This window comes from Rhinopithecus roxellana, chromosome 19 (genome assembly GCF_007565055.1).
Source record: "Rhinopithecus roxellana isolate Shanxi Qingling chromosome 19, ASM756505v1, whole genome shotgun sequence".
Lineage (NCBI taxonomy): Eukaryota > Metazoa > Chordata > Mammalia > Primates > Cercopithecidae > Rhinopithecus > Rhinopithecus roxellana.
The window spans coordinates 17,562,368-17,589,894 of record NC_044567.1 but is presented as its reverse complement, the minus strand read 5'-3'; the positions used below and the strand labels follow the sequence as shown (position 1 = coordinate 17,589,894).

General features: G+C 50.8%; 1 protein-coding gene across 8 annotated transcripts in view; it reads right to left on the bottom strand.

Moving 5' to 3' along the window:
* KSR1 (kinase suppressor of ras 1) overlaps window positions 1-27,527 on the bottom strand; it is a 173,213-nt gene that overhangs the window by 36,842 nt on the left and 108,844 nt on the right. For 7 of the 8 annotated variants that reach the window (XM_030924040.1, XM_030924036.1, XM_030924039.1 and 4 more), the window contains 3 exons: window positions 10,321-10,468; window positions 4,862-5,321; window positions 2,301-2,305 (listed from right to left, as the gene is read on the bottom strand). In XM_030924040.1, the coding sequence (XP_030779900.1) occupies window positions 2,301-2,305; window positions 4,862-5,321; window positions 10,321-10,468 (613 nt within the window). Of the gene's footprint in view, window positions 1-2,300; window positions 2,306-4,861; window positions 5,322-10,320; window positions 10,469-21,560; window positions 21,701-27,527 lie in introns of those variants that run through there. The other variant, XM_030924042.1, reaches the window with a different exon arrangement.

Sequence of the window (27,527 nt, the reverse complement as noted above, 5' to 3'; positions counted from 1 at the left end):
CCAGATCTGGGCAGACAGAGCGAGGACAAGGTGAAGCTTTACCACATTCTCACGTGGGCCAGCCCCACCCAGGTATGAGCCTGAGCCTCTGGGGACTTCTTAGGCACCCTCCTCTGCTGAGAGAAAGGCCATGCGCTTTGAGGTGCCCCTCCTGCTGGCCTTCCTGGAGGGCGCTCCCTCTCCCAGCCTGGGATTTCCTGTAAGAACAGGCATCCCTAGTGCAGTAGACAAACTGCTGGAAGCACTCTCTCCACCCACCAGCAGCCCACACATTCAACTCACGCCCCCATACTCAGCGCCACTGCCTCCCAGAGCCAGCCCATGGGTGGGCTTCGGGGATCCGGGAACCCTCTGGACTGGTTCAGTAGAATGCTGTAGGCTTTTCTCTGGAAAGAAAATCTAAGACTTTCATCCAATCATCAAGGTGACCTGTGACCCAGAAAGGTCAGGAACACAGTGCTCTAGTGTGGCCATCTCATGTCCTCTGAGTCAGAAGGTCCCCCGAGGGTGGCCACTGCCCTCCTCAATTCCAAGTGCTGGTATAGCACAAAGCTGGACTCATGAAGTGCTGGTTCACTTAAGGCCGAGTACCACATAAATAACCTCCATGAGAAGGGCGTGCTGGAGGTACTGAGTCCTCCCACATCAAGGAGAGCTGGATAAGAACAATCTATCTCACCTGCAGCTCTCCCTGGCACATCTGCCATGAGGCTGACTTGTCCCAACTTCCTCCTGGGGCTCACCCCACCCATCAGCAGCCAAGGCCAACAAAACACATGGGGATGGCTGGGCGCCGTGGCTCACACCTGTAATCCCAGCACTCTGGGAGGCCGAGGCAGGAAGATCACCTGAGGTCAGGAGTTTGAGACCAGTCTGGCCAACATGGTGAAACGCCGTCTCTATTAAAAATACAAAAATCAGCCAGATGGGGCGGCGGGCACCTTTAATCCCAGCTACTCGGGAGGCTGAGGCAGGAGAATCACTTGAACCCAGGAGGCAGAGGCTGCAGTGAGCTGAGATTGCACTGCTGCACTTCAGCCTGGGTGACAGAGCGAGATTCTGTCTCAAAAGAAAACAAAAACAAAACAGAACAAAAAAACAGCTGGCTAAAGGCGCCAGCTGCCAGCCTAGGAGAAACAGACTATGTTGGAGCTTCAACCAGTTAGCGCCAAAGACACCTATGATCTGCCCCATCTTCTGTGGGCATGGGCAGTGAGGTGGTATGTGTGCCAGGCACCGCCTTCGTCTGATCTGCATGGAGACACTGGCCCTGAAGGCCTAACAATCTCACTGCTCCAGTCCCCGTGTTACCATAGCAATTGGAGGATGGCAGGGCTGGGGCTGTCCCAGAGATGCGGGTGTTGAATGGTTCCTCCAAGGTTCTGTGAAGGGCTCTGGGAGTTTCTGCCGGGGCACTAAGGGAGGGAAGTGTAGCTCCTTTCTATGCTCCTCCTGTGCCTCCCTGGGGTTCCTGTAGCCAGCTCCACTTCAGCATAGTTCCTGCATGCTGCACCCCTCCTCATTCCCAAGACCCCACCCACAGCTACGTGACTCTCCTTAGCCAGCTCGGGATAGTACAAAAATAAACTCCTATTTTGCTCAGGCAAAAACCAGACATCTCTGCATTTCCAGACAATTAAAAGCAGACTCCAGAGGCACAGCTGTCTCCCTCCACTCTGACTCATGAGCGAGGCCCCACAGCAGAGCCACGTGCAGGAACGTGCTCCCAACCTGGAGGTAGGGGTGGGAAAGGGGGTCAAGGGTTGCCCATGTGTCCTCCCATCCCAAAGGGGCACACCTCCCATCTTTTCGGGCCTCATTCAGAGTTGTGCTGCATTTCTGCCTCCAGGAATGTCCCTCTCTTGAAGAGTGGGGTCCTGGGACATCAGGTGGGGTTCTGGGGATGGCTAAAGTCCAGCAAAACCAGGCAGATGGCACCGCCTTCCCGGGGGCACTGCTTTATCGTGGCAGCCCAGCAGGCCAGAGTCCCTGCTGGAGAGTCTCGGTGGGGAAGGGCAAGGTGGAGACAGGGCTCTTCATGGGGCTGCCCATGGGCCGAGATGCGCTCAAGGTCTCTGCTTCTCAGAGAACAGCCGCCAGCTGGGCTGAAGCCAGCCAGTCACTTTAAGGCCACCTGTCTTAGGGCTATTTCCTGAGGCGGTCACCAGCACCTCTGCTTCTGGACTATGGAGAGGCTGAATGGGCTCAGAGGGGGGGTCAAAGAGGTCCACCCCCGATGGCGACAGCAACGCACACACGACTCCCAGGTGGTAGAGGGGATGGAAATGAATCGCTCTTACCAAACCTGGAGGAGACAAAAAGCAGAGAGGGGGATTACGTCACCATGCTGGCTCGGCGCGTTCCTAGAACATTACCCTTGGGCGGGAGCAGGCAAGGGGCTGGGATGCAGGACTCTGAGGCCTGGCTTGAGGCCAGGCTGGCTGAGTGACTGTGGGAACCCCTGCAATCTCTGTGGGGACATTTCCTCAATGGAAAGGACTAGAAGGGCATTTCCCGGGCCTCCCCAGGGGACACTGAAACTCAGTGCTGTGCACTTTAATACATTAGCTTTCATAAGCCTCACCAGCAACCAAGCATGGTAATTAGACTTCAGCCCATTTCACAGCCAAGAAAACTGAGCCTCAGGCGGCTGGCTGAGTAGGTCACATGGCTCATAGTGGGACAGCCTGGCCCAGAGCCAGGCAAGAAAAGGGGTAAATCAGCTGGAGAGACCAGGCCTGGTGGCTCATGCCTGTAATCCCAGTACTTTGAGAGGCCGACGCAAGTGGATCACCTAGGTCAGGAATTCAAGACCAGCCTGGCCAATGTGATGAAACCTTGTGTCTATTAAAAATACAAAAATTAGCCAGGTGTGGTGACGCATGCCTGTAATCCCAGCTACTCAGGAGGCTGAGGCATGAGAATCGCTTGAACCCGGGAGGCGGAGGTTGCAGTGAGCCGAGATTGCACCACTGCACTCCAACCTGGGCAGCAGAGCGAGACTCCTTCTCAGAAAAAGAAAAAAGAACTATCAGTTGGAGAGGGTGTGGCTGGACAGGAGGGCAGAGATAACAGCCATGCAGAGCAGAGGTAGCCCCTGAAAGGAGAGTCAGGCAGGGACACACCCTGAGCCTCCCCAGGGGGCTGCCACTGCCTGCAAGAACACATGGAGCTGGAGGAAGGAGAGCACTCAGCGGTCACCAGAACAGCGAGGTGACCTGAGCATCACGTCAGTGCTGATTCTGGTAACTCTGCAGGGACTGGACTCAGAATCCCAGGGTCTGAGGCTCAGTCACTGGCTGGAGTTTGAGGCTAGTTGTATCATCTGCCTGAGGCTGTGTCCCTGCCACCTTCCAGCATGGGAATGAGACCAGAGCTCTCCTAATGCTCTTCTTGGGAGAAGACAGAAACAGAGGGACTGGGTTGAGCCCACAGTGAGGCGTCCTCTGACCCATGTTCGTGTGGCCATCATCACTGCATTCTACAGCCCCTTCTGGGTGGGACCCAGGCCCCAGCAGGACAGCCCAAGAGGGAACAGCAGGGTCAGTGACACCTGGATCTCTCCTCCTTCGGTGGCACACTCAAACCCATCGGAGCTGTCCAGGCTCCATCCCATAAAGGACCCGAACAGCATGTACTGGGAGAGGGGATCAGGCCCATTCCAAAGACTACTCCAAGGCCCAAGATACACCAGAGCCCAAGGAACCCCCTAGAAAAGGGATGCCCTTATCGCATCTTGACCTTTTGGCTAAGATCAAGTGTAGAAAAGTGGTGCCCAGGCTGAGGAGAGAAACCAGGTGCCCCAATCCTCAGGGGTACAAGAAGGTAAGAGGCACCCAAGGAGAACACTCCCTTTCTTTCTGTGCTGCCCACAAGGGTATATTGACAAGGGCAATCCTTGTAATAAAAAAGACAATAATCTAATGCCCATCACGAAGGGGACAAGATAAACTACACAATGAAATAATATGAACAAGTCAAACAAATGGGGTTTAAATAATTATAGACATATACAAAACTGCTAGCCTGGTTGGCTCCTGAAAGGGGAACCACGTGACTGAATAAAAATGGTGGGGTAGAGTTTTCACCGCGTACCCTGAGGAGCCACAGAGCTGCTGCACTTTGGAGTGTGTGACTGTCTCACTTGTTCAAAATACATAGATAGAAAAAAATTTTAAGTCAAAAACTAAACAAAAGAGTAAAATATTCCAAGATTTACTGACATAATGTTCTCAGAGATACCAAAGGAAGTTGAAAAAACAAGTCATGGGACAGCGTAGATAGTATGCTATCTGATAGTCACTAGTGGTTTCCACCAAATATTCCAGTTCTCTCCTCCTGGGCGTGTGGGCAAAGAGCACAGTTTCATTCTCCTGTTCAGGTTGGGCCAGGAATGGTGAGTGGAACTTCCAAGAAGGAGTACTCAATTGCCAGGGTATGACATCTGGAACTCACTTTTCCCTCTGCCACCGTGGCCAGCAATGCTCAGACAGTCTGGGCCCAGAAGGAGGCTGACCCAGGATGGACAAGATGGACAAGGCGGCATAAGCAAGAAACAAATCTTTGTTCCTTTAAGACCTGGCAATTTGGGGATATCTGTTATTTCCGTGTAACCCGGCCTACCCTGACCCATACGTGGCATCACGTCATGTGCACGCACGTGTACATACAGAACCAAATCTAGAAGGATTCAGGCCACACTGCTGAAGCAGTCTGAGGAAAGGACTGAAAGATGGGGGTACCTTTTACTTTTGACTTTACATGCTTCTATAGGGGTTGATTTTATTGGTCCTTCCATGTATCTTTATAATTAGAAAACCACAGAGGGCACTTTTGGTAGCCGCCCAGAAGGAGCACTCACCTCATCGAGGAGACCTCGTCAATGCGGTTCCCCAGCTGAGACTCGTGGGACTTACTCCGGGTGAGCGTGGGGAAGCTGGGCAGCAGCTGGAAGACCTTGCGGCTGGGTGGGGGCGGCGTCCGTGGTGGCTTCAGCTTGGTGTGCCGTCGCAGCTGGGGTGTGGTGGGCGGGGTGATGAAGCTGTGCAGGGCACGCGGGGTCAGCCGGCCGCTGGCATGCAGGGGAATACAGGTATCCGAGAGGCCCTCACTGAAGCTGGGGGTGGGGGAGTCTGAGGCAGGCAGAGCTGACACGGAGATGGAGCGTGGGCCCTGGGCGCTGTTGCCTGCTCTGCCCAGCTGGGAGCTCCCCAGGGGCCAGGGCAGGCTGGCTGGTGAGAGGGTGTCTGTGGAAGGCCCCGAGCCACTTTCCCGCCGTGCATCCAACGAACTCCAACTGGAGTCCTCCTTATGTTCCCCTCCTGTGGACCAAGACGTGAAGTCACAGATGGTCGGGGCTGGAAGGCATTCACAAGGAGATGGCTAGGAGCCAGAGATGTTCAACACCGGGTGTGAGGCTGCACTGTTTCTTAAGGGAAGGCTTCAACTACCAATCTTTACCTGGTTTATAAAGGCTTCTCACTCATGCGCACACATTATCTAGCCAACCACGAGGCCCTCGGTGCAGATACTACCATAGGATGGGCATCCCTAATCTGAAAATCCAAAATCCAAAATGCTCCAAAACTTGGGAATTTCTGAGCATCGACATGACACTCACAGGAAATGCTCATGGGAGCACCCCGGATTTGGGGATGGGGAATGCTGAACAGGTAGGCATAGTGCAAATGCTCCAGAATCTAAAAAAAACCCAGAATCTAAAACACTTCTTGTCCTAAGCATTTCGAATAGGGGATACTCAACCTGTATTTCTGTTTCATAGAGGAGGAAGCACAGCTCAGAGAGGAACTGGCTCGTGCAGGGCTCTTAAGGGCAGGTCTTGGGGAAGCAATCCGGGAAATCCACCCCAAAAGTGGGTGACCCCAGAAACTGAAGGGGTGACCAATCTTTAAGAGTTAGGAAAGGGAAGCTGGGTATGTGAAGGAAAGAAAAACTCCACTTTAAGAAAGTTCAAACATTGGGACAAGGGGTTGTTCTGAGCATCCAACAGCAAAGTGCCCCAGGGCTTGTGAAAAAAGATCCAGGAAGAAAGGGACCAATAGCCACTTTCTTCTTCGCCAGCCTTTGAGTGACTGTGGGCTGTCCCTACCATGACCCTCTCTGTCTGAGGCCCCTGAGGCTTGTGTGGCTCTGTGGGGCTTGAGCTCCAGCTATTCAAGCACATGCTGGATGCTGGGTGGAAAGGCCTAAAAAGACCCATCCTTGTGCTTGAAGAGTCGAATGGGCGTGACAGGCACATAACACAGTATGTATCCTCTGTGCCAGGACAGAGACACACAGGGGACCCTGCAGAGGAGCAGACTCTAAATCAGCTGTGGGGGTGGAGAGAGGGAGTGTACCAGGGAAGGTTTCCCAGAGGAGGTGGCACCTGGGCTGAGTCAACTATGGAAGAAGGTAGAGAAGGAGCACCAGGCACAGGGAACAGCATATGGGAAGGTAAGGGCATATGGCACCTTCTGGTCACTACAAAGGGTTCTGTGTGCTGTCAGAGGTAAGGACAAGCCAGGGAGAGGCAAGGGATGAAGTTGGAGGGGTCAGCCCAGTGGGGCCAGATCAGGAAGGGCCTTCAATGTCTTGTCAAGAACTTTAAATCTCATAGTGAATTGTAATCCCAATGTTGGAGGTGGGGGCTGGTGGGAGGTGACTGGATCATGGGCATGGTTTCTCATGACTGTTTTAGCACCATCCACTTGGCTTGGTGCTGTTCTCGTGAGAGTGAGTTTAAAAATGTGTAGCACCTCCCTGCCCCCTCTCGCTCTTGCTCTTGCTCCTGCTCTTGCTCCTACCCTGTGGGACGCCTCACTCCCCCTTGCCTTCCGCCATGCCTGGAAGCTTCCCGATGCCACTCCAGAACCAGAAGCCGCTATGCTTCCTGGAGAGCCTGCAGAACCATGAGCCAAGTAAAGCTCTTTTTAAAATAAATTATCCAGTCCTGCAGATCACCAGGTCAGGAGTTCGAGACCAGTCTGGCCAACATGGCAAAACCCCATCTCTACTAAAAATACAAAAATTAACCAGGTGTGATGGTGCATACTGGCAGTCCCAGCTACTTGGGAGGCTGAGGCACAAGAATCAATTGAACCTAGGAGGCAGAGATTACAGTGAGCCGAGATCGTGCCACTACACTCCAGGCCGTCTCATAAATAAATACATAAATAAATAACCAACCCAGTCTCAGGTATTTCTTTACAGCCTGCGAGAAGGGACTGATGCACCTGTGTTGCACAAGCCCGCCCTGCCTCCCTCCTCCTTCCTCCCTCCAGCAATGCCTGTTCTTCTCCCCAGTGTACAGTGGAGGTCACTGAGACTCAGGGAGGTCACAGACACTGCCCAAGGCCAGACATTTAAGAAAGTGGTGGGATGGGAATTGAAAAGTTCGGTCTCAGTACCATGCTCCCCGCCGCACCCCCCATGATGCTACTGATTCTGAATAACCTACAGCGGAACAGCTGTGGGAGGTAACAAGTTCCCCGTCATCAGAGGTGGTCAAGCCACTTATCAAGAATGGGGGGAAGAATTAGCCTTCCCAATTCACAAGTTTCTTTGTACATCCCATCCCCTCTTCAAACACCCCTCCTCCCACCTGACTGCAGTGACTTTCTATTCAGGAACCGACCGGACAGGAGCTGCTCAGTCCCTGTGCTCCCATACCACTTGCTCCTTATAAGCTGTAGCCATGACTAACACTGTAGCTCACAGACTGGCCTACTTGGAGGCACCAGCCAGGTTTCTTGTTGAGCAGATGAAAGAATGAATTTCATGAATCTATGAGCAAGCCCGCCACCAAAGGAAACAAGCCCCAAATTTGCAAGTTGCCTATTTAATCACCACTGCTCTTGGGCCCACTTGAGGATGGCCAATGGGTCCTGATGTGTGCACTGACACCAGCTGATTGGCAGTGGGTGCTTGAGAATGACACTAGAGTCACCACAGAAGCATCTGTGGGTTAGTGATATCTGCCTCGGGTGAAGGACTAGGAGGATCAGCAGGAATGTTCACCTCCTATTCACCAGCACAGACAACCATCCTTCACTCACTATTTTTTTTTCTTTTTTTTCGGGGGGGTGAGATAGGGTCTGGCTCTGTTACCAAGGCTGGAGTGCAGTAGTATGATCTTGGCTCACTGCAACCCTATCTCCCGGGCTCAAGCCATGCTCCTACCTCAGCTTCCTGAGTAGCTGGGATTACAGGCACACACAACCACTCTTTGCTAATTTTTGTATTTTTTGTAGAGACGGGGTTTTGCCATGTTGCCCAGGGTGGTCTTGAACTACTGAGCTCAAGCAATCAGCCTGCCTCAGCCTCCCAAATGCTGAGATTACAGGCCTGGGCCACCATGCCCAGCTGCTCACTCACCTTTCTTTAGACCAGAGATTGCAAAGGAAATGACTTCAACACTTTCTATCACCTCATAGGCCTCACACTGAAAAGAACATCTAACACATGCCAGGCTCTGGTCTAAGGACTTACGTTAACTCATTTCCTCTTCACAACAACCCTGAAAGAGGTGTTGTTATCACTGCCATTTTACAGATGAGGAAACTGAAGCACAGTGAGGTAAAGTAACTCAGCAAGGTCCCAAGGGTTCTAAGTGGCCGAGCAGAGTGCTGGGCCCAGACAGGGCCCAGGCGGTCTGATTCCATAGCCCATCCGTACTGTGACTAGACTGCTCTCACCAAGCCCCAAGGGGGTGCAATGAAGATGCTGTGATGCATGAGATGATGGGATCACTGGTATCCAGCGGATCCCAGCAGGTGCCTGTGAAGTGCAGCCAGAACTGGGCAGATGAAAGGCCTGTGTCCTGGACTGTGAAGGGGCCAGAACTCTGCTGGGGATGCAGAGGAACCACAAGCTGAGACTAAATGAGAGAGAAGAAACCTAGAAAATGCTTCTTCTTCAGGGGCCTCCTCTAGGGCCTGCTGGAAAAAGCACCCTCTGAACAAGAAACCTGAGTTCAAAGCCCAGCTCTGCTCCATGCCAGGTGTGAGGCCCCAGATGACTCACCCAACACCTCCAGTGGTCAGAGAGGTCTCAGCTACAAAATGAGCTCACCACCACCTCTTACAACGGTGTGGCCACAGTATGTGTGTCACACACCTGGCACACAGTAGGTGCATAAATTATTGGTCTCCCTCTCTCCGCATCTAGGACAAGCGGACAGCAGCCTTCATGACACAAATGGGTCACTACCACTTAAAAGCTGACTATTTCAAAATTCTTTAAAATCCAGACATAAGGAGGAAGGGAAGAAGGGCTGACAAATTACCCCAAAGATCTCAGCTTGGGTGGCAAGCATGGGGACGAACCAATCGCCATGATAGCCCAAGGTTCAAATCCTGGCTCAGTCACCGACTGCTGTATGCCCTTACCCAAGCCCCTTCCCTCTCTGGGCTCAGTCTCCTCCTATAATATGTGGGAACAAGAACACCAGCCACATCTCTGTTGTGTTTATTTTCAGCATCTGCCGGGAGACCTAGCAGGTCAAGATTTTCTGAATTGAGTGCAACTGTCTACACTGTGCCGTGTTCAAAGGACTTGATACAATGAGGGCAGAGAAGAAATTAAGCCCGATCCTCTCTGGGAAGAAAAAAACCAGGCAGAATACAAACTTCAGTGCCTTCCTTAAGCCTCAGGCAGACGGAGATAAGACAGGGGCCTCAGATAATTAAAAAGCAGGCCTGATTTCATTCATGAGGCATATTTTAATGCCTTATCTATGTGATAGTGGGAGCATTAAGTCAGGCATTTGAAGCCGTTTCCAAGGCAAGATTTAGAAAGCCTGTGAATAATTCCCAAGGACCTCGTGGCAAGGCCAGGATTACACACTTTGCCTGGGACAGCCACATACAAACTCCCAGCTAAAGAGCCATAGAGTTTCCCTAATCACCCTTGGCTCAGGCCCACATCAGCGTGTGCCTTCTGAGCACAGAACCCAGCCAGCAATGGGGACAGGAGAAGGCGGGGAGAGCGCCGGGGGCTGGAATGTGGGAAGCTGGCAGAGGGTACACAGAGCCTTCCACAGAGAGGAAACCATGCCAGGCCAGCCCAGCAGACAGGCCTGGGATTTCTAAGCATGGCTGAAGCCCCCTCAGATTCGGCCAGGCCAGCCCCAGCAGGACCCAGAGCCCTGAGGACCCTGGGAGAGCTTCTCAGGAGGCTGTGAACATCCAACCCTGGCCTTTCCAGGCTGCCCCAGAAACCCTGGGCCACGCTTGCCCCGCTCCATCACCCACCATGGTGAAGGCCACAGCCCCCAGGGCACCTGGCCAAGCAAGGGAGAGGGTGGCAGGCCCCACGTACCCAGGCCTGTCACCTTCCGCAGGCAGGTGAGGGCATACTGCAGACGACCACATTCATCCCCGCTGGCCCCGCAGCGCCGCAGCGTCTCCTTCACCTTGGCCTCGTTCATCTCCAGCAGGGCATCCAGCGTGAGGTCGTGGGGGATCTCCTGAGGGGACAGAGGGACAGGCAGAGAGGCGGTGAGCAGTCGGCCGGGCTGGGAGCCCCTCAGCCTTAGGCTGGCCTCCTGCTGAGTGGCAGGGGCCAGCTGCTGGCTGGGCCGGCCTCTGACCAGAGCCACCACGTGCTTGGGGACACAGGCAGAGCTCCCTGGCCCCCACCCTCCAGGCTCCCAGAGACAGCAGCTGAAGCAAACTCAGTGGGGGGTGAGGGGAAGAAGTAAAGACCAGAAAGGTTTGGACGAGGGCATGTTGCCCAGCTTGTTTCTTCTTACTCCTCTGCACAGAAAAAAACAAAACAAAACAGCGAATCATAACAACTTTTTAGGATGACGAGTACTTCAGACAAAGATGGCCCTTCACAATTTTGTTGTATCTGAATCAGACAAGAGGGATTTCAAATCAAACTGGCTTAAGAAAGGAAGGATTTAAAAAAAAAACCCTCGCCAAACACTGTGGAGGCACTAACTGCCCCACCTGATTTCCATCAAAACTTTTCACTGGGCCCACTGGACAGCTGGAGAAAGAGGCTCAGAGAGATTATGTCACCTGCACGAGCTCACTAGGCCACACGGTGAAGAAAGTGGCAGGCAGAATTTTAAGGTGGTCCTGTGACCTTCGTTCCCTGGTGTTGCTCCTGATCATTTTACATTACAGCAGTCTCTCTCTTATCTGCAGTTTCAGTTACCAGCAGCCAACCATGGCCTAAAACTATTGAATGGAAAATGCCAGAAACATTCCAGAAATAAACAATTTATAGTTTTAAACTATGCACCATTCTGAGTAATGTGATGAAATCTTGCGCCATCCAGCTCCGTCCCACCGGAGGCGTGAATTGTCCCTTTGTCAGCATCTCCACACTGTCTCCACTCCCGGCCTGTTTGTCACTTAGGAGCTGTCTTGGTTATCAGATCAACTGCCACGACCTCTCCCCACGCAGGCACTTTATCATCTCACATCATCACAACATGAGGGGTGAGAACAGTACAGAAAGTAAGGGATTTTGAGAGAGAGAAGAGAGACCACATTCCTGTAACTTTCTCTTTTTTTTTTTTTTTGAGACAGAGTCTCGCTCTGTCGCCCAGGCTGGAGTGCAGTGGCTGGATCTCGGCTCACTGCAAGCTCCACCTCCCGGGTTTACACCATTCTCCTGCCTCAGCCTCCCGAGTAGCTGGGACTACAGGTGCCGCCACCTTGCCCGGCTAGTTTTTTTTTTGTATTTTTTAGTAGAGACGGGGGTTTCACCGGGTTAGCCAGGATGGTCTCGATCTCCTGACCTCGTGATCCGCCCGTCTCGGCCTCCCAAAGTGCTGGGATTACAGGCTTGAGCCACCGCGCCCGGCCTGTAACTTTCATTATAGTATATTGTTACAATTGCTCTATTTTGTTATTGTTGATTATTAATCTCTTACTGTGCCCAACTTACTAACTTTATCAGAGGTATGTATGTATAGCAAAAAACATAGTGTATATACCCACACACACTCACTCATACACACACACACACACACACAAACACACAGTACTATCCATGGTTTCAGGCATCCACTGAGGGTCCTGGAACATATCCCCTGCAGATAAGGGGGGATTACTATATACAGCAAAAGGGAAATTATCCAAGTAGGCTTCATCCAATCACAAGAGCCCTTTAAAAGCAAAGGGTTCTCTTGAGCTGGTAACAGAGAAGTCAGAGACCTGAAGTGTGAAAAGAACTCAGCAGACTTTGAAGGAGGAGGGGAATGGGGTTGGCCTCTGGGAAAAAGAGTAACCCCTGGCTCACAGCCATTGAGGGAATGAGGACCTCAGACCTCCAGCCACAAGGAAATGGATTCTGCCAATAAACTGAATGAATGTGAAGTGGATTCTTCCCCAGAACTTCCAGGTAAGAGGAAGGCCTGGCCTACACCGTGACATCAGCCTTGTGAGATCCCAAGTAGGGATGTAAGCAGAGCCTGCCTGGATTCCTCCACCTAGAGAACCATGAGCTGATAAGCGGGTGGTGTGTTAAGCTGCTAAATTTGTTATGAAGCAATGGAAAATACAAAGAGTGAATGTTTGAATCAAGGCCGAGCGGACTTCAAAACTTGTGCCCTTTCCTCTCATCAAGGAGGGAGGAAACCTCTCCAGCTCTGACTACTTTGAGCCACATGACACTGTCAGAGGCATTCGAACCAGAGCCATTCCATCTTGAATAGGGACTGGGTAAAATGAGGGCGAGACCTGCTGCGCTGCATCCCCAGGAAGTCAGGCATTCTTAATCACAGGGTGAGACAGGAGGTCACAAGAGACAGGTCACAGAGACCCCATGATAAAACAGGATGAGCTAAAGAAGCTGGCCAAAACCCACCAAAACCAAGATGGTGACCAAAGTGACCTCTGGTCTTCCTCACTGCTCATTGTATGCTAATTACAATGCATTAACATGCTAAAAGACACTCCCACCAGCACCATGACAGTTTACAAATGCCATGGCAATGCCCAGAAATTACCCTATATGGTCTAAAAAGGGGGAGGAGCCCTCAGTTCCAGGAATCGCCTGCCCCTTTCCCAGAAAATTCACAAATAATCTACCCCGGTTTAGCATACGATCAAGAAATAACCATGAAAATAGCCAACCAGCAGAGGGCTGCTCTGCCTACGGAGTTGCCACTCTTTTGTTTCTCCACCTCTCTAATTTTCTCTAAGTAAAACTTGCCTTCGCTTTACTCCATGGACTCACCCAGGATTCTTTTTTGTGCAAGACTCAAGAACCCTCTTTTGGGATCTGGAATGGGACCCCTATCCAGCAACAATACCAAGCCTGGGACAAATATAAAAAACCAATGGGACACGCCTCTGGTCTCAAGTGGCCTGCAGCCAAGTGGGAGGGGTGACAGACATTTAAACAGGTAACTACAATGCAGTAAGATGAGCACCAGAGCAGAGAGAGTTCAAAGAGCTATGGGACCAGATCAGACTTTTTTTTTTTTTTGTCTTTAACCCTTTCTGTATTTTCCAGATTTTCTTTAACAGAGAAGGCCAGACATTCCACATCAAATGACTGCTATAAAGCTCACAGTTCTTGAGAATCTAAGCCAATTTACAATGATTTTTAGCAAGTTGTGTCTAACTTTACTTTTAAGGACGAATTTTATTGTCATTCCATTTACATGCTGTAATTCTTTGCCTCAAGCGTCAAAACTAACCCTGATGAAGATACTGGCTGAGTCCTAAGGGTATGAGGCCCAGCCCATAACCCTCTCTCCCATAGCATGGCTGGAGCTAGAGGCCTGGCTTTTTGTTTTCATTTGTTCGCTTTTTACTGTACCCGCTGATGGCAGATGCTTTTATAGCTTGTCAGTATATTCTTCAATCTTCAGGGCTGTAGGCAAGAATCACATCACCATTTAGAAGGATTCACACCAAAATAAAACCAGACATATAACTGTACCAAGAAGCTTATCACTGGTTGGCCAACGCCCTGGTTACCTTCCAGAAGACAAAACTAAAGTGTCACAGGAAACCACTGATGAGAACAGCACCAGCAGGGGAGGCAGATTAGACAAATGGTGCCATGCAGAAGCGTCTATTCAATCAACGTGTCTTGCTTTCTTTCCCTTAGCCTGTCTTCCATTGAAATGAGGTTTGGATATCTTTGCCCTCATTTGACTGTGAAGAGCACCTTGGCAATACCGTCAGGGCAAGCACAAAAGCGACCTTCACCTTATCTGAACAAAGCAATCCTCTACTTCTCTGGAAGGGTGTCCTCCGTTTGTTTCTCCACCACATACTCCAAGGCTGTGATGACTCAGTAGTTTCCCCAGAAGATGACAGAGACATTTAATGGGGGCGGAGAGGGAGCCAGGCTGAGGAAACCCAATCTTCAACCTAACTATAATACAAACAGAGATTCTTTTTCTTTTTATTCCTCTCCTACTCACCCATACCAAGTTTCAAGTTCTTAAACATAATAACTACATTTATTATTACAAACTATTTGCCAGAACAGTATACCCGGGGCTTTGTATATGTTATTTTATCTTTAATCAACTCAGCAAGTAGATGGAGTTAAGTCCATCTTATTGAGGCTCGGAGACTTCACAGCTTACCAAGTGGCTGGGCAGAATTGAAACCCACGTGTGCACGATTCCAAACCTCCTCCAAATATTCCACGCTGTCGCTTGTTAACCTGGCAAAGACTTGGGATACAGCAGCCACCTTTCAGGGGAAATTATTTTTTTCCAAGTAAACTAATTTCTACCTACTTTCAGAAAATAGAAGTGAGGTACAGAAACAGCAGGCTTGGTTACAGCTCCTTTGCCTTATTTGAACAAGGTTCGAACAGTTGGCTACATTTGATTGGCTAAAACTCGGTGACTGGCACAAGTGTAGTCTACAGCGTTTTTATACCTCCACTTGTTATAGTTCATGATATACAGAAAAACCTTTAGGCTGAACTTAAAATATCTAAGGAGGCAGCTCTAGGCTAAACTTGATTTAACACACTTCTCTGCCTTTTTACTGGATAAGAAACCCAACGGCAGCAATGGCAATGCTACACAGAAACCCCCGCTTCCCTCCCTCGGTGTTGGGGAAAGGGGCAGGCAATGGAGGGGCACCAGACCTTCTGGTTTTAAAGAAATATGAATTTTCATTTTTAAAGGGCTAGCTTTTTACATGGTGATAACTAATTCAAATCTGTGCAAACAAAACAAATTATGTCCATGAGGAACACGGGGTGGAGGAATATGCGGGGACCCTATGGGAAGAATCTGATGCCTTCCAAGGTTAATCTGATCAGTGAGTTATGTCTAAAACTTTATTTCTATAGGTAAACAGGGAAGGATGCTGGCTCAGTAGCAAGTACTCCAGGGGCTCGGCTTTCTCAGTGAGGGGCCCACCCTGGAAACAAAGTGCCCGGCCTCCCATCTCTACAACTGACTTTGAGACCCAATGTTAACTTAATCAAGAAAGGAAAGCTAGGCCGGGCGTGGTGGCTCAAGCCTGTAATCCCAGCACTTTGGGAGGCCGAGACGGGAGGATCACAAGGTCAGGAGATCGAGACCATCCTGGCTAACCCGGTGAAACCCCGTCTCTACTAAAAAATACAAAGAACTAGCCGGGCGAGGTGGCAGGCGCCTGTAGTCCCAGCTACTCGGGAGGCTGAGGCAGGAGAATGGCGTAAACCCAAAAGGCAGAGCTTGCAGTGAGCCGAGATCTGGCCACTGCACTCCAGTTTGGGCGACAAAGCGAGACTCCGTCTCTAAAAAAAAAAAAAAAAAAAAGAAAGAAAGGAAAGCTACTAGGAAGGTCTCGTGGCTGTGAAAGCCCCTGCGAGGGGCCCTGATATCTCCCAGTATCGTGACTCAACAGTGCCCCAAAGCAGCTCAGCACTCCCGAAACCTCACACATGGATATGACTCGCTCACCCAAAGTGACAGGCATAGCCAAGTCTGATTTAGGAGGATGTTTCAAAGCAGAGTAACTCACAACTTTCCTGGATCATCTGTAAACCAAAAACAAATTAGGGAATCAGTTTTGCCACCTGCTGAAGGTGAACTCGCAGGTGAAGCCACTCTGAAACCTTCTCAGGTCTGAGAGGCCCCAGTGCCCCAGGAGGGCATCCCATCTGCCAGGAGGTGCCCAGAAGATGCCAACTTGTCTCAAAGCCAATGGCAAAAGGCCCCTCTCTCTGCCCATACCCCAAAGTTCTGGAGAGCCTGGCTGGGAGTCCATACTGCTTCCAGGAGAATTACTGCCCACCCCAGCTTCTGTCTAAAAAATAAAATACGGAACTAGAAACCAAGAACGGAAGACACGGATGCCCAGACCATCATAAGAGATGCCCAAACCATCTTGAGAGATGCCCAGTTCCAGCTCCGACAAGTCTCAGGGTTAGCATGGGTGCACACAGGTGGGGAGGCAGGAATGAGGAGCAGAGTGACAGCGTCAGAGATCACTGGCTTCCTGCCTCTACCTGTCTCCCTCAAACCAGGAGATATGTTTTCCAGTAGGGGGGATTAAGTTATTCTTTCTGATAGTAATTGGGAGAGCAGGGCCAGTTGAGCACTGAAGTCACTCCCAGTCTGTGACAATCCAGTCATGTCATTAACAGGAGACTGCTGGTCTCTGTTCTCTCCAGTGGAGGGTGAGGATGGGTTTGGCCAAAGTGCTACCCCCTCCCCCAGCAGCTGGCAGAGGCTGGCATCACAGGCCATGCTGGGTAAGCCGGCAGCTCAGGGCCAGTTAGGTATCAAATGGTATCCAGGGATTTACTAGCAGCCACGGGGCTGCCTGGGGTCTATACTTAGAAACCCGGGCCGGCTGACACTCAGAGACACCACACTCCCTGTGGCCAGTCAGGTGGACCAGGAAAATGCCAGGGGCAGCACCGCTGCTGTCCTGGCCATGTATACAAACACACTGCACTTCACACAAGAACACAGATGAAAGCTGGGTTGAAGGAAGATCAAGAAGCAAACCCAGGTCCTGTTTCTGTTCAGCTTTGCACCCCCAGAACATGTCTCAGGCAGGGCTGCTGGAACCCAGGTCCATCTGTGGAACCTGGATCACTGGCATGTATGGGCAGGTGCATCCCCCAGCCTCCCTGGCCGTGATGAAAGCGATCCTTAACCCCAGACCCTTCCCCAGGAACTGGTCAGACCAGAGAGGCCAAAGGTGAGCTCCTAGAGCCCTGTGAGTGGTGACATAGGACCCTGCACATTCCTCTGAGGCCAGAGCCCCGAGGGGCTGAAAGGAGAGAGAGAGGAGCAAGTGGAGAAGGTCTCTGCGGCAGCTCAGGCTGGCAGCCACATGCCTCAAATCGGCAAGGGAGCACCTGACAGCTGTTCCTCCGACCTGCACCCACTGCTGGGGTGGATGGAGAGGGAGGAGTGAGACTTGGATAGTAACAGTCAGATATTCTGGGAGGCAGAGGAAGGGCTGAGGCAGGTCAGGCAGCCTCCAGGGGTTTCCACAGAAATCAGAAGAAAGCCTGGGGATGCTGGCTTTGCTTGTGGCCAGTTCCGGGCCCAGCCTCCTCACTACCCCACCCCTGGGAAGCAAGGAGAACAAAGTTCCCTCCCGGGAGAGTCAGTCAGTTCCTTGAAGGCAAATCCCCTCTCAACACCATTCCCTGGAGGCCAGCACAGTGAAGGAAAGAGCCAGACTGGGTCCCCACCACGCCCCGACCTCGGACAAGTCCCCACCCCTCTTTGGGCTTCGGAATTCCCATTTATAAAATGAGTGGCTCTGCCTAGAGCAAATCAGTGGCTCTCAATCCGGGCTGTGCCCTGGAATTTTCCAGGGACTTTAAAAATGAATCGCAGTGCTTGGGCCCCACTTCAGACTGGCCAAATCAGAATTTCTGGAGGTGGGGACCATGAGGGCAGACAGGCGTTGGGGCCCGTCGTCTGGCTAAAGAAGCCCAGGGCAGAACAGGTCTGGGGGACAGCTGTGCTCAGGAGGCCACATTCCTTCCATTGACCTCCAGCCCAGCCCAAGCTCAGAGCTGTCCCAGGAGACGTCCTCTCCTGTGCCCAGGTCCCTGCCTCCCTCTCCACAAAGCAAGTAGGGGCTCACATTGGGCAGCCGGGCTTGAACTGGAACCTTTGGGATTGGCTTTTTCTCATGGATGCATTGGTACGCCTGGGATTGAAAGCTTGTTTAGAAAGAAGGTACAGTGGTGGGTGTGGAGGAATACAGGTCAAAGGGGAGAAGGAGATGACAGGGGTGCAAGAAAGGGCGATAAGCATTTATTACACATCTCTCCTGCGTGCCAGGCACTCTGTCAGATGAACCACAGAGGTCAGCACATGCAATCCTCCTAACAGCCTGAGATGGGAGATAAGGCTGAGAGAGGGCGGGTAACTTGCTCAAGGTCACACAGAACAAGGACATCTCAACCCACCACCAGCCAGCCCTGGTGTCCGCCGCCCTTGCACTATGAAGTGAGCCCTTTTTCCCAGGGCAGCGTTTATTTGCCACCACTGGCATCACAGGTCACATCTGACTTTCCAGACCCCACACCGCTCTATCCCTGGGTCCAGCTAGGGTGAGCTCTGGCAGTGGAGTTTAAAGCAGCTGCAGGAGGCTCCTCCAAGGTCTCCACGTTCCCTTTTAATCTCACTTAGCCTCCACTCCAGTCCTTCAGAGGAGGCTGACACTTTTCAACTCTGCCTGGCACCAGATTCTAGCTTTCAGCTGCACCCACTGTCACCACAGCCACCACTTTTTCTCCAGGCCAGCCCACCCTCCTGGAAAGTTTGTTCTGTGGCTGCCTCCTTGCTCTCCCTATCAGTGTGGAAAGGCCCCATTCCTCCTTCTATAAATCCAGAGACTAGGCAAACTTTTTCTGAAAGCCACACAGAGTCTCTTCAGCTCTGTGGGCCACATGGTCTCTGTTGCAACTGCTCCACTCTGCTGCTGTGGCACCACAAGAGCCACAGACAACGCGCACACAAATGGGTGTGGCTGTGCTCCCGTAAAATTTAACTATGGATAACTGAAACAAATTTCATGTAACTATCACGGATCACGAAATATTCTGTTGTTTTTAATTCCTCCCGCCAGTTCAAAAATGTAAAAAACATTCTTAGTTCACAAGGCTCTACAAAAAATGGTGCTGAGCTGGATTTGGCCCATGGGCCAGAGTTTGGCAACCCCCAAACACACAGCAACGCTGTTGGGCTCCCCCTCCTGGTGGCCCTGGGCCTGGCTCCTCCTCCTTTCCCACCTCCCCACCTAACCCCCAGCACACAGCAGGACAGGCTTTCGGGCACACCCACATCTTGTCAACTTTCTCTGCATCATCAACACACACTTCTAAAACCAGGCTCCTGTGTGAAAATGGCCAGACGTGTCCTGCATTAGAGAAACACACACAGGTACTCCAGCTTTGGGCACTGGTGTATCCCCCAATTACTCCCAAAATGTAGAGAGGAGATGGGGAGGCCTTTACAGGGTGGCTTTCCCTACACCCAGGATGTTTTGTAACATTTTGCAAAATACGTGATTGTAAAATTTTATTTTATTTTTTTAAAAAGAAACAGTATCATCCACAAGATCCACACTAGAACTTGAGTCAAAATGAATACATTAAATTTTTTAAATGTTTAAAGAACATTCAAAAGGAAAAGTGGGGTCAGGATGAGACATGGGAGGGTGAGCCGCAGCCAAAGGGCTGCGTTAACCTTGGGTGACACTCAATTTCTAGGGGACTGGCAAATGAGAAAGTCCCTCCCTGCACAAAACAGGGCTATGTGCAGGGGCTAAAGCTGAGGGCCTGGGGTCAGAGGCCCTTTCTGGGACGGCAGCTGGGTGAGGATGGGGCTACAGAGGAGGGTAGGCACAGGATGTATCCCCCAACAGGGACACTTTTCCTCTATAAAAGGCAGAGCCCTGACAGCAGACCTCAGCTGGGACTGTTGCCGGCAAACTGGGATGCGGTAATCCTATGAGGAGGGTGCCAGTGTGGCTAGAGATGTAACTCCCCATGGGGGACCCCAGTTCTCCTGGGGGTCAAGGCACTGACAGAACTAAACAGGGGTTCCTGGGTGTGACCATGTCCCTGGCATCTTTACTGCTCCCCCTCCCCATTCTCCCCTGCTCAGACACATCATTGAAAAAGAGAATGGTCAGACGACTCCCCTCCTCCTCCACACGCATAGGGCGAGAGCTCGGAATTCAGCCAGTGAGGGCCCTGGCGCCAGACGGCACCCAGACTGTCAACTAGGCCTCGGGCGCCAGCCTTGGAGTCTGGTGGGTCCCCTGTGGGGCCAGGAGCCAAATCACAGATGTCCTCCATCAGAGGGACATGCCCCAGTGTTCAGCACGTGAGGTCTGTCCTTTGGGGTGGTCTGTCCGTTCAGATGGGAGGTGAGCCAGGCCATAGCAAGTGAGCCCAGAGCTGGAGAGAGGAGAACCAGGATCCTCTGCCTAGGAACAAGAGCTGTCGGGTTTCGGAGCTGCCCCATGGGGGTCCAACTAGGAGACAGGCCTCTCAGGAGCTCCTGCTCCCCTCAGGCAGCCCCTGTGGTTTTCCGGAAACCTTGAAAACAACTCCTGCCCCACAGCAGCAACAGGCGTCAAAGCTATGGCAGCTCAACAGAGCCCCTGAACAGATGGCCAGGGAGAAGCTGGGGAAACTAATGCCACAGCTACCAGGTTCTAGGGGCACGAAAGGGGCCAACGGATCTTCAAGGGGTCTGGAAGAAACCCCTTCTCTGCCGAGATCAAAGGCAGGCTCCAAAGGGAACTTAGGGATGATCCAGTCAGCACTCATTTTACAGAGGAGAAAACCTCCCTGGGTCACCCCAAACAATGGTGCCAAGACCAGGATCCAGGTGTCCAGACACACTTGCCAGTAACCAATGCCAGGATATACCATGCCCCTGGGAGGGCGCGCCAGTTTCCAGCAGGCATTCCCAAGTGCAAAGGTTTCATTCCTTCCAGGTTTTCTGCGCTAGTCCAAGAAGGGAGCCAAGGTCAAGATCTCCCTGAGGTCTGCCCTGAGAATCACCTCCCTCTGCCTAAGGGATGCCAAGCCACATGAGTGCCTCGTGGGCCCAGAGCCCTGTGCAATCCAGAAGCAATGAGGCTCTGGGCTCGTGGTCTCACCTGAAGCCTAGCCAGGCCCTAGGCCTCAGTGGCTTAGAAGGTGGCAGATGGGTGGAACTCCTCAAGTCCATGTTCTTGCCCACTCCTACCCACTACCACTTTTTTAAAAAAAGAGACGAGGTCTCACTATGTCAGTCTGGCTGGTCTCGAACTCCTGGCTTCAAGCAATCCTCCTGCCTTGGCTTCCCAAAGTGCTGGGATTACAGATGTGAGCCCCACCCCCACTTTGGTGACAATGCACTTTTCTTCTTTTTGAAAGGAAGAAACAGATCCTACGTCACCAGTGACACCCTAACGCCCAGCCTGAGACCCACCCAGGGCCATGGAGCACGGATTCTTACACAGCTTCTTGACATATTTCCCCTTTTCACAATCAGTCTAATCATAAAAATAACAACTATTGGTATTATCACCACTCTGTAAGTAGCCTGGGCACAACAGCTTGGTAGCTAAGGAACTGAGCTTCATAAAGACTAATTTACTCACCTTAAGACACCGCAAGCCCTGAGTAACAGGGCCTGGATCTTGGTCTGTGTGACCCCAAAGTCAGCACTCCCAGTCTCTATAACCATCGGCCTCCCTGGCCTGGTCAACCAGAAGCACAGAGAGGTAGGGCTGGATCAGCCCATATAGCTCCATGTTCTTAAGCTCCCTGTAAAAAAGCAGCATGCTCAGAACAAGCACGTGTCCTACTCAAAAGCAGGAAATGACCAAACATTATTCACTAGAAGGATGGGGAGGATCTATTTCAGGAAGATTCTAACTGATCCCTAGTGAATTTATCACACAGAAGACAGCGAATGAAGTCATGAAACAGCGAATGAAGTCTGCCCCAACATGAGACTTCTCCATATGTGTTCTGCAGCCAGTTAGTAAAGCAGGGACTCAGAGCCCAGCAAACAGACTCAACTCCAGGGAGCTGTGGAATGGCCTCCTACACCGACCCCCGTGCCTACTTCGTAATCCTCCAGCCCAGGTGGGCTCACGCCTCGGGCTTCTCTTGGCATTTCCGGAGGTGGGGGCCCTGTGCCCCTGGACACCTTGGCCGTCACCCAGCTCCACAGGCTGATACACGGCAAGGGGTCCGAGCCCAGGGTCCCTGGCAGCCCTGGCCCCCACTGCAGTGTCCCAGGGCAGAAGGAGGCAGGGAGAGGGGTTTCTGTTTTCATGACTGTAGTGAACAGTCACTGCAGCCAAAAATAGTTTGTGCCTGGGAGCTGGGGAGTCAGCACATACTTCCCAGGGCAGATGCTGGGTGGGAGACATGCAGACTCCAGCAGGCCCTGCAGCAGGGGCTAGGGACCAGGCACCCAGGATGTCCAGGATGCCAGGCCACCAAGAGGTTTTTCCTGTCTTGCCACCTCCCTCCAAAAAGTAGGACCTGAGTCAATATGAACACTGTCATCTCCTTCCTTCCAATGAATCATCTGGGGAACCCCCACACCCACATGAACTCCAACTGCCCCCAAGCCCCTGCAGCTTCTCACATGCTTCGGGTAGGTGGTGTGGAGACTGACAGGAAGAACCCTATGAACTGCAGCAGATGCCTGGGATGGCTTGTGGGACAACCTTCAAAAGGATGCTCGGCTGTCAAAACTCCTAGAGGTCTACACCAGAAACCGTGAACCTGAGTCCACGCAAATGAAAAAATAAATGTAGAAAGAGTTAAGTGCTATCAGTGGCTGGCAGGCTTATGTGGGGGTTTTATTTTATTTTCAAACTTTTCTGTATTTTTAAATTTTCCTACAATGGATGTTCATAATTAGCTTTACAGAATGCTACTTTAAAGTAATAATTAGTGGCCAGGTGCGGTGGCTCACACCTGTAATCCCAACACTTTGGGAGGCTGAGGCAGGCAGATTGCTAGAGTTCAGGAGTTGGAGACCAGCCTGGGCAACATGGCAAAGGCCTGTCCCTACCAAAAATACAAAAAAATTAGCCTGGTGTGGTGGCACGCGTATAGTCCCAGCTACTCGGGAGACTAAGGTAAGGGGATTGCTTGAGGCCAAAAGATGGAGGATGCAGTGAGCCAAGATTGTGCCAATGCACTCCAGCCTGGGTGACAGGGTGAGATGCCATCTCAAAAACAAATAAATATACTAACAATAAATGTAATAAAATTAAAAAGGCAAGATGCTCAGGCATTTCAGAGGGCATGTATGACATGGTCCTACCTAAGACCATTTAGAGAGAGAGAGAGAGGGAAAGAGAGTGTGTGTGTATTTCATAACCCACTCCTGGATATGAATCCCAGCTCCACCACTTAACATTTAGGTGACCTCAGGCAAGTGACAATTGCACGTAGTTTATCCATCTCTATTTTATATTGAGGATAAAAGCATTGCCTCCTCATACAGTTACTGGGAGGACTGAATGAGATTCCACGTAAAGCTCACAGTTCAGTCCCAGGCACAATGGGAGTGCCTGCTAAAGAATTACAGCATAAATTAATAAATAAACTACAAAGAAAAAGAAAAAGAGAAGCCTAGCAAAGTTGGTTGACTGGAAGGAAATGCATCAAATGGTTTACAGTGTTTCCTTTGAATAGTAAGATTACAGTGCAAACCATAATAAATGGTAGCTGTTATTGTTTTCTGTAATTTCTATACTTTACACACTTTGAAAATAAACATATATGTAAATTACTGGATATTAAGAAGACACCTAAAAAGCTAAGAGCCGGCCGGGCGCGGTGGCTCAAGCCTGTAATCCCAGCACTTTGGGAGGCCGAGACGGGCGGATCACGAGGTCAGGAGATCGAGACCATCCTGGCTAACACAGTGAAACCCCGTCTCTACTAAAAATACAAAAACTAGCCGGGCGAGGTGGCGGGCGCCTGTAGTCCCAGCTACTCGGGAGGCTGAGGCGGGAGAATGGCGCAAACCCGGGAGGCGGAGCTTGCAGTGAGCTGAGATCCGGCCACTGCACTCCAGCCTGGGCGACAGAGCAAGACTCCGTCTCAAAAAAAAAAAAAAAAAAAAAAAAAAAAAAAAAAAAAAAAAAAAGCTAAGAGCCAATGGTTGTCTCTGAGCAGGGTTTTCTTTGCCTATTATTTTCTAAAAAAAACATTGATTTCATAGTGAGGGAAATGAGAAATGTTTTTAAAAACAAAAACTGGAGGGTGGGCTCACCTACTGGATTCTAGAAACATGATCTCTGAAGACCCTTCCTGCAGAGCTGCAAAGCCTCTGACAAATCATCTCTGAGGGAGGAAAAGTTTCTACAGGTCTCTGCCTTCTGTTATCAGGGCTGTCTTTCCTCCAAGAATCCATTTCCTGACTACAGGTGGCCCTGACCCCCAGGCCTGGCCTCTCCACCAAGGCTAAACCTTCTGAGCCTATTGGGGGTGGGGGTGGGGGTGGGGGTAGGGTCTTCCATCTTCTTAGTCCAGTGATTGGTTACAGTATGAGCATGTGGTCAAAGCCAAGTCAATCAGAGCCTTCTCTGCGATTTTTCAGCTATGTTTCAGCCAAGGGAAACAGCCCCTCATGGACAACCATGACTACAGCAAAAGGTAGTGAGGCTCAGCTGCCTGTGCCCTTCATACCTGCCATGTGGAGCAAGCCTTTCCCACTGGCACATCCTAATGGCATCACCTGAGCCCCTGCATCCAGACTTCCTTGGATTTGTATTGCCTAAACTGGTAAGTCTCTGTTTTAAGCCAACAGGTATCTGAACTTGCTTTGAAAAAAGTTCTAACTAGGAACAGAAGAATATAATAACTTCAATTAAGTAAGTACTTACTATGAGCCCCAGTGCCATGTCATTCTTCCATTTGTCCATCTATCCATCCCATCCAGTCAACAAATAGTTACTGAAGGCCAGGTGTGGTGGCTCACGCCTATAATCCCAACACTTTGGGAGGCTGAGGCAGGTAGATGACCTGAGGTCAGGGGTTCAAGACCAGCCTGGCCAACACGGTGAAATCCCGTCTTTACTAAAAATACAAAAAAATTAGCCGCGCATGGTGGCGGGTGTCTGTAATCTCAGCTACTTGGGAGGCTGAGGCAGAAGAATAGCTTGAACCTGGGAGGTGAAGGTTGCAGTGACCCGAGATCGCGCCATTGCACTCCAGCCTGGGCAACAAGGGTGAAGCTCCGTCTCAAAAAAAAAAAAAAATGCTACTGAATACCACCAACTGGACAAATAAAAAAATAGCTAAAATACGTAACTGAAGTTGTGAATAAGTGCTTAAAAGGAAAGAGCATGCTGAGATAAAGTGGTAGGTATAGCAGGCCGCTAAGCTTAGACAAGGTGGCCTCTCTAAAGAGCTGACCTCTAAGCCCCGGTCAGAGGATGAGATGGCAGTAGCCACAAGGGTACAGCAACTTCCAGGCAAAGGAAACAGAACATACCAAGGCCCTGGGCTAAGACAGGAAACCATTTGATGTGTTCTCCTGCCGGCGGCAGAGTGAGGAAAGGCAGGAGATGACGTGGAAGAAGGTGGCAGATGCTGAATACTTAAGGGGCCTCAAAGGTAGGTGAAGGGTTTGGATTTTGTGTTAATCGTTCAGATTCTTTAACTCAGAACTATCTAGCCAGGCTCGGTGGCTCATGCCTGTAATCCTCACACTTTGGGAGGCCAAGTGGGAGAATCATTTGAAGCCAGGAGTTTGAGACCAGCTTTGGGCAACAGAGCGAGACCCAATCTCAACTAAATAACAAAAACACAGCTGGGCACAGTGGTGTACACCTGTAGTCCTAGCTACTGGGGAGCAGGAGAATAGCTTGAGTCCAGGAGTTGAAGGCTGCAGTGGGCCATGATTACACGACTGCACTTCAGCCTGGGCAGCAAGAGAAAGAAAAGGAAAATGGAAAAAAAAGGAAACAGGAAAGGAGAAAGGAAAAAGAAAAAGTAAGAAAGTGAGATAACCAGATTTGCTAAAACTGCTCTTAGCTCATAAAGAATGAAATGAAAAGGGTAAAGAGTGGGTATAGAGAGCAACAGGGGAAAGTAACTGCAACAGTCCAAGGACTAGTCAGGACCAGGGAGGTGGCAGTGATGGAAAAGAGACGCAGAAGGACTTGAGACCCATACTCGGACATAGAGCCAGTAGGATTTGCTAGTTGATTCCACGTGGACATTGAGGAAGCAGAATGAGTTGGAAACGACTCTCAGGTTTCCAGCAAGAGCAGTTCAGAGAAGTCAAGGGACCTGTCCAAGGTCACAATGCTGGCAAGTGGCAAAGGAAGAATTTTGTCAAAATTTTGTCTGCCTCCAAGGCCATTTACTTCCAGAGGTGACACTCAAACAATTTTGTTTTCCAATCCTGTGGCCTCCCTCAAAGGTACATAGCTAGGAGCAGAGGCCACTGAAATTTATGTGCTGTTTTTTTTTAAAGAAGGGTAATAAGAGATTGCTGCTTTACAATATTTGAAACAGTGCAGTGTTGACATAAATGTTTCCCAGTGATATCTGGCCATAGTCAGATCTGTTCTAGAGCAATCTTGCCTTTGAGGTGGTCCTAGGAGGAGGTGGGAACAAACACAAGCTGACCATTCGGAAGCCAGGTAGTCCCCAGAGGGGGCTCAGGCCCACACAATACCAAAGCCATCTCATGGCAGGGCTACAGGCACACAGTCCTGCTCAAGTTCTGTTACCAACAGAAGCCCGAGGCAGCTTGGGAGCCCTGGGATTCGGCAGGCCACCAGCAGCCACCTCGTCTTCACCCTCCCCAAAGATCCTTGTAATGCAACCTTCACTGGCCCAGGTGAGAGCTCCTGAGATGCCTTGGCCCAAGAGACCAAAATTCTTTGGATAATGTTATTTGAATCCAGTCATTCAACAAGAACACCCACCACATGCCAGGCACTGGGGATACAGCTGTGAACGAAATAGAAAGGTCCCTGCCAGCATGGTGCTTCTAGTCTAGTCAGTTTTCACTGGACTTGGCAGCCCAGAAATCCAGAGGACTGATGAAAAACACCAAGCAAGGCCGGGCCTGGTGGCTCACACCTGTAATCCCAGCACTTTGGGAGGACTTGAGGACTGGAGTTCAAGACTAGCCTGGCCAACATGGAAAAAACCCGTCTCTACTAAAACTACAAAAATTAGCTGGGTGTGGTGGCACGTTCCTGTGGTCTCAGCTACTCAGAAGGCTGAGGCAGGAGAATCACTTGAACCTAGGAGGCAGAGGCTGCAGTGAGCCAAGATAGAGTCACTGTACTCCAGCCTGGGAGACAGAGCAAGACCCTGCCACAAATAAACAACAGACAAACAAATACCAAGCAGTACAGGACTAAGCGGGACATTCATGCTCATGAGTTTTCAGATTTCATGAAACCAGGGGAACCCCTACCCTGAAAAGTGGGTACCTTTGGCTCAAGATCAGAAAAATTAATGACTTCATCTGTTGGAGAAAGTGATGTCTGCCAGTTGCAGAAGAACAGGAACTCATGGTCAGTGCCTAGAACAGTGCCAAGCACACAACAGGTGCTAAATACACACTCAGT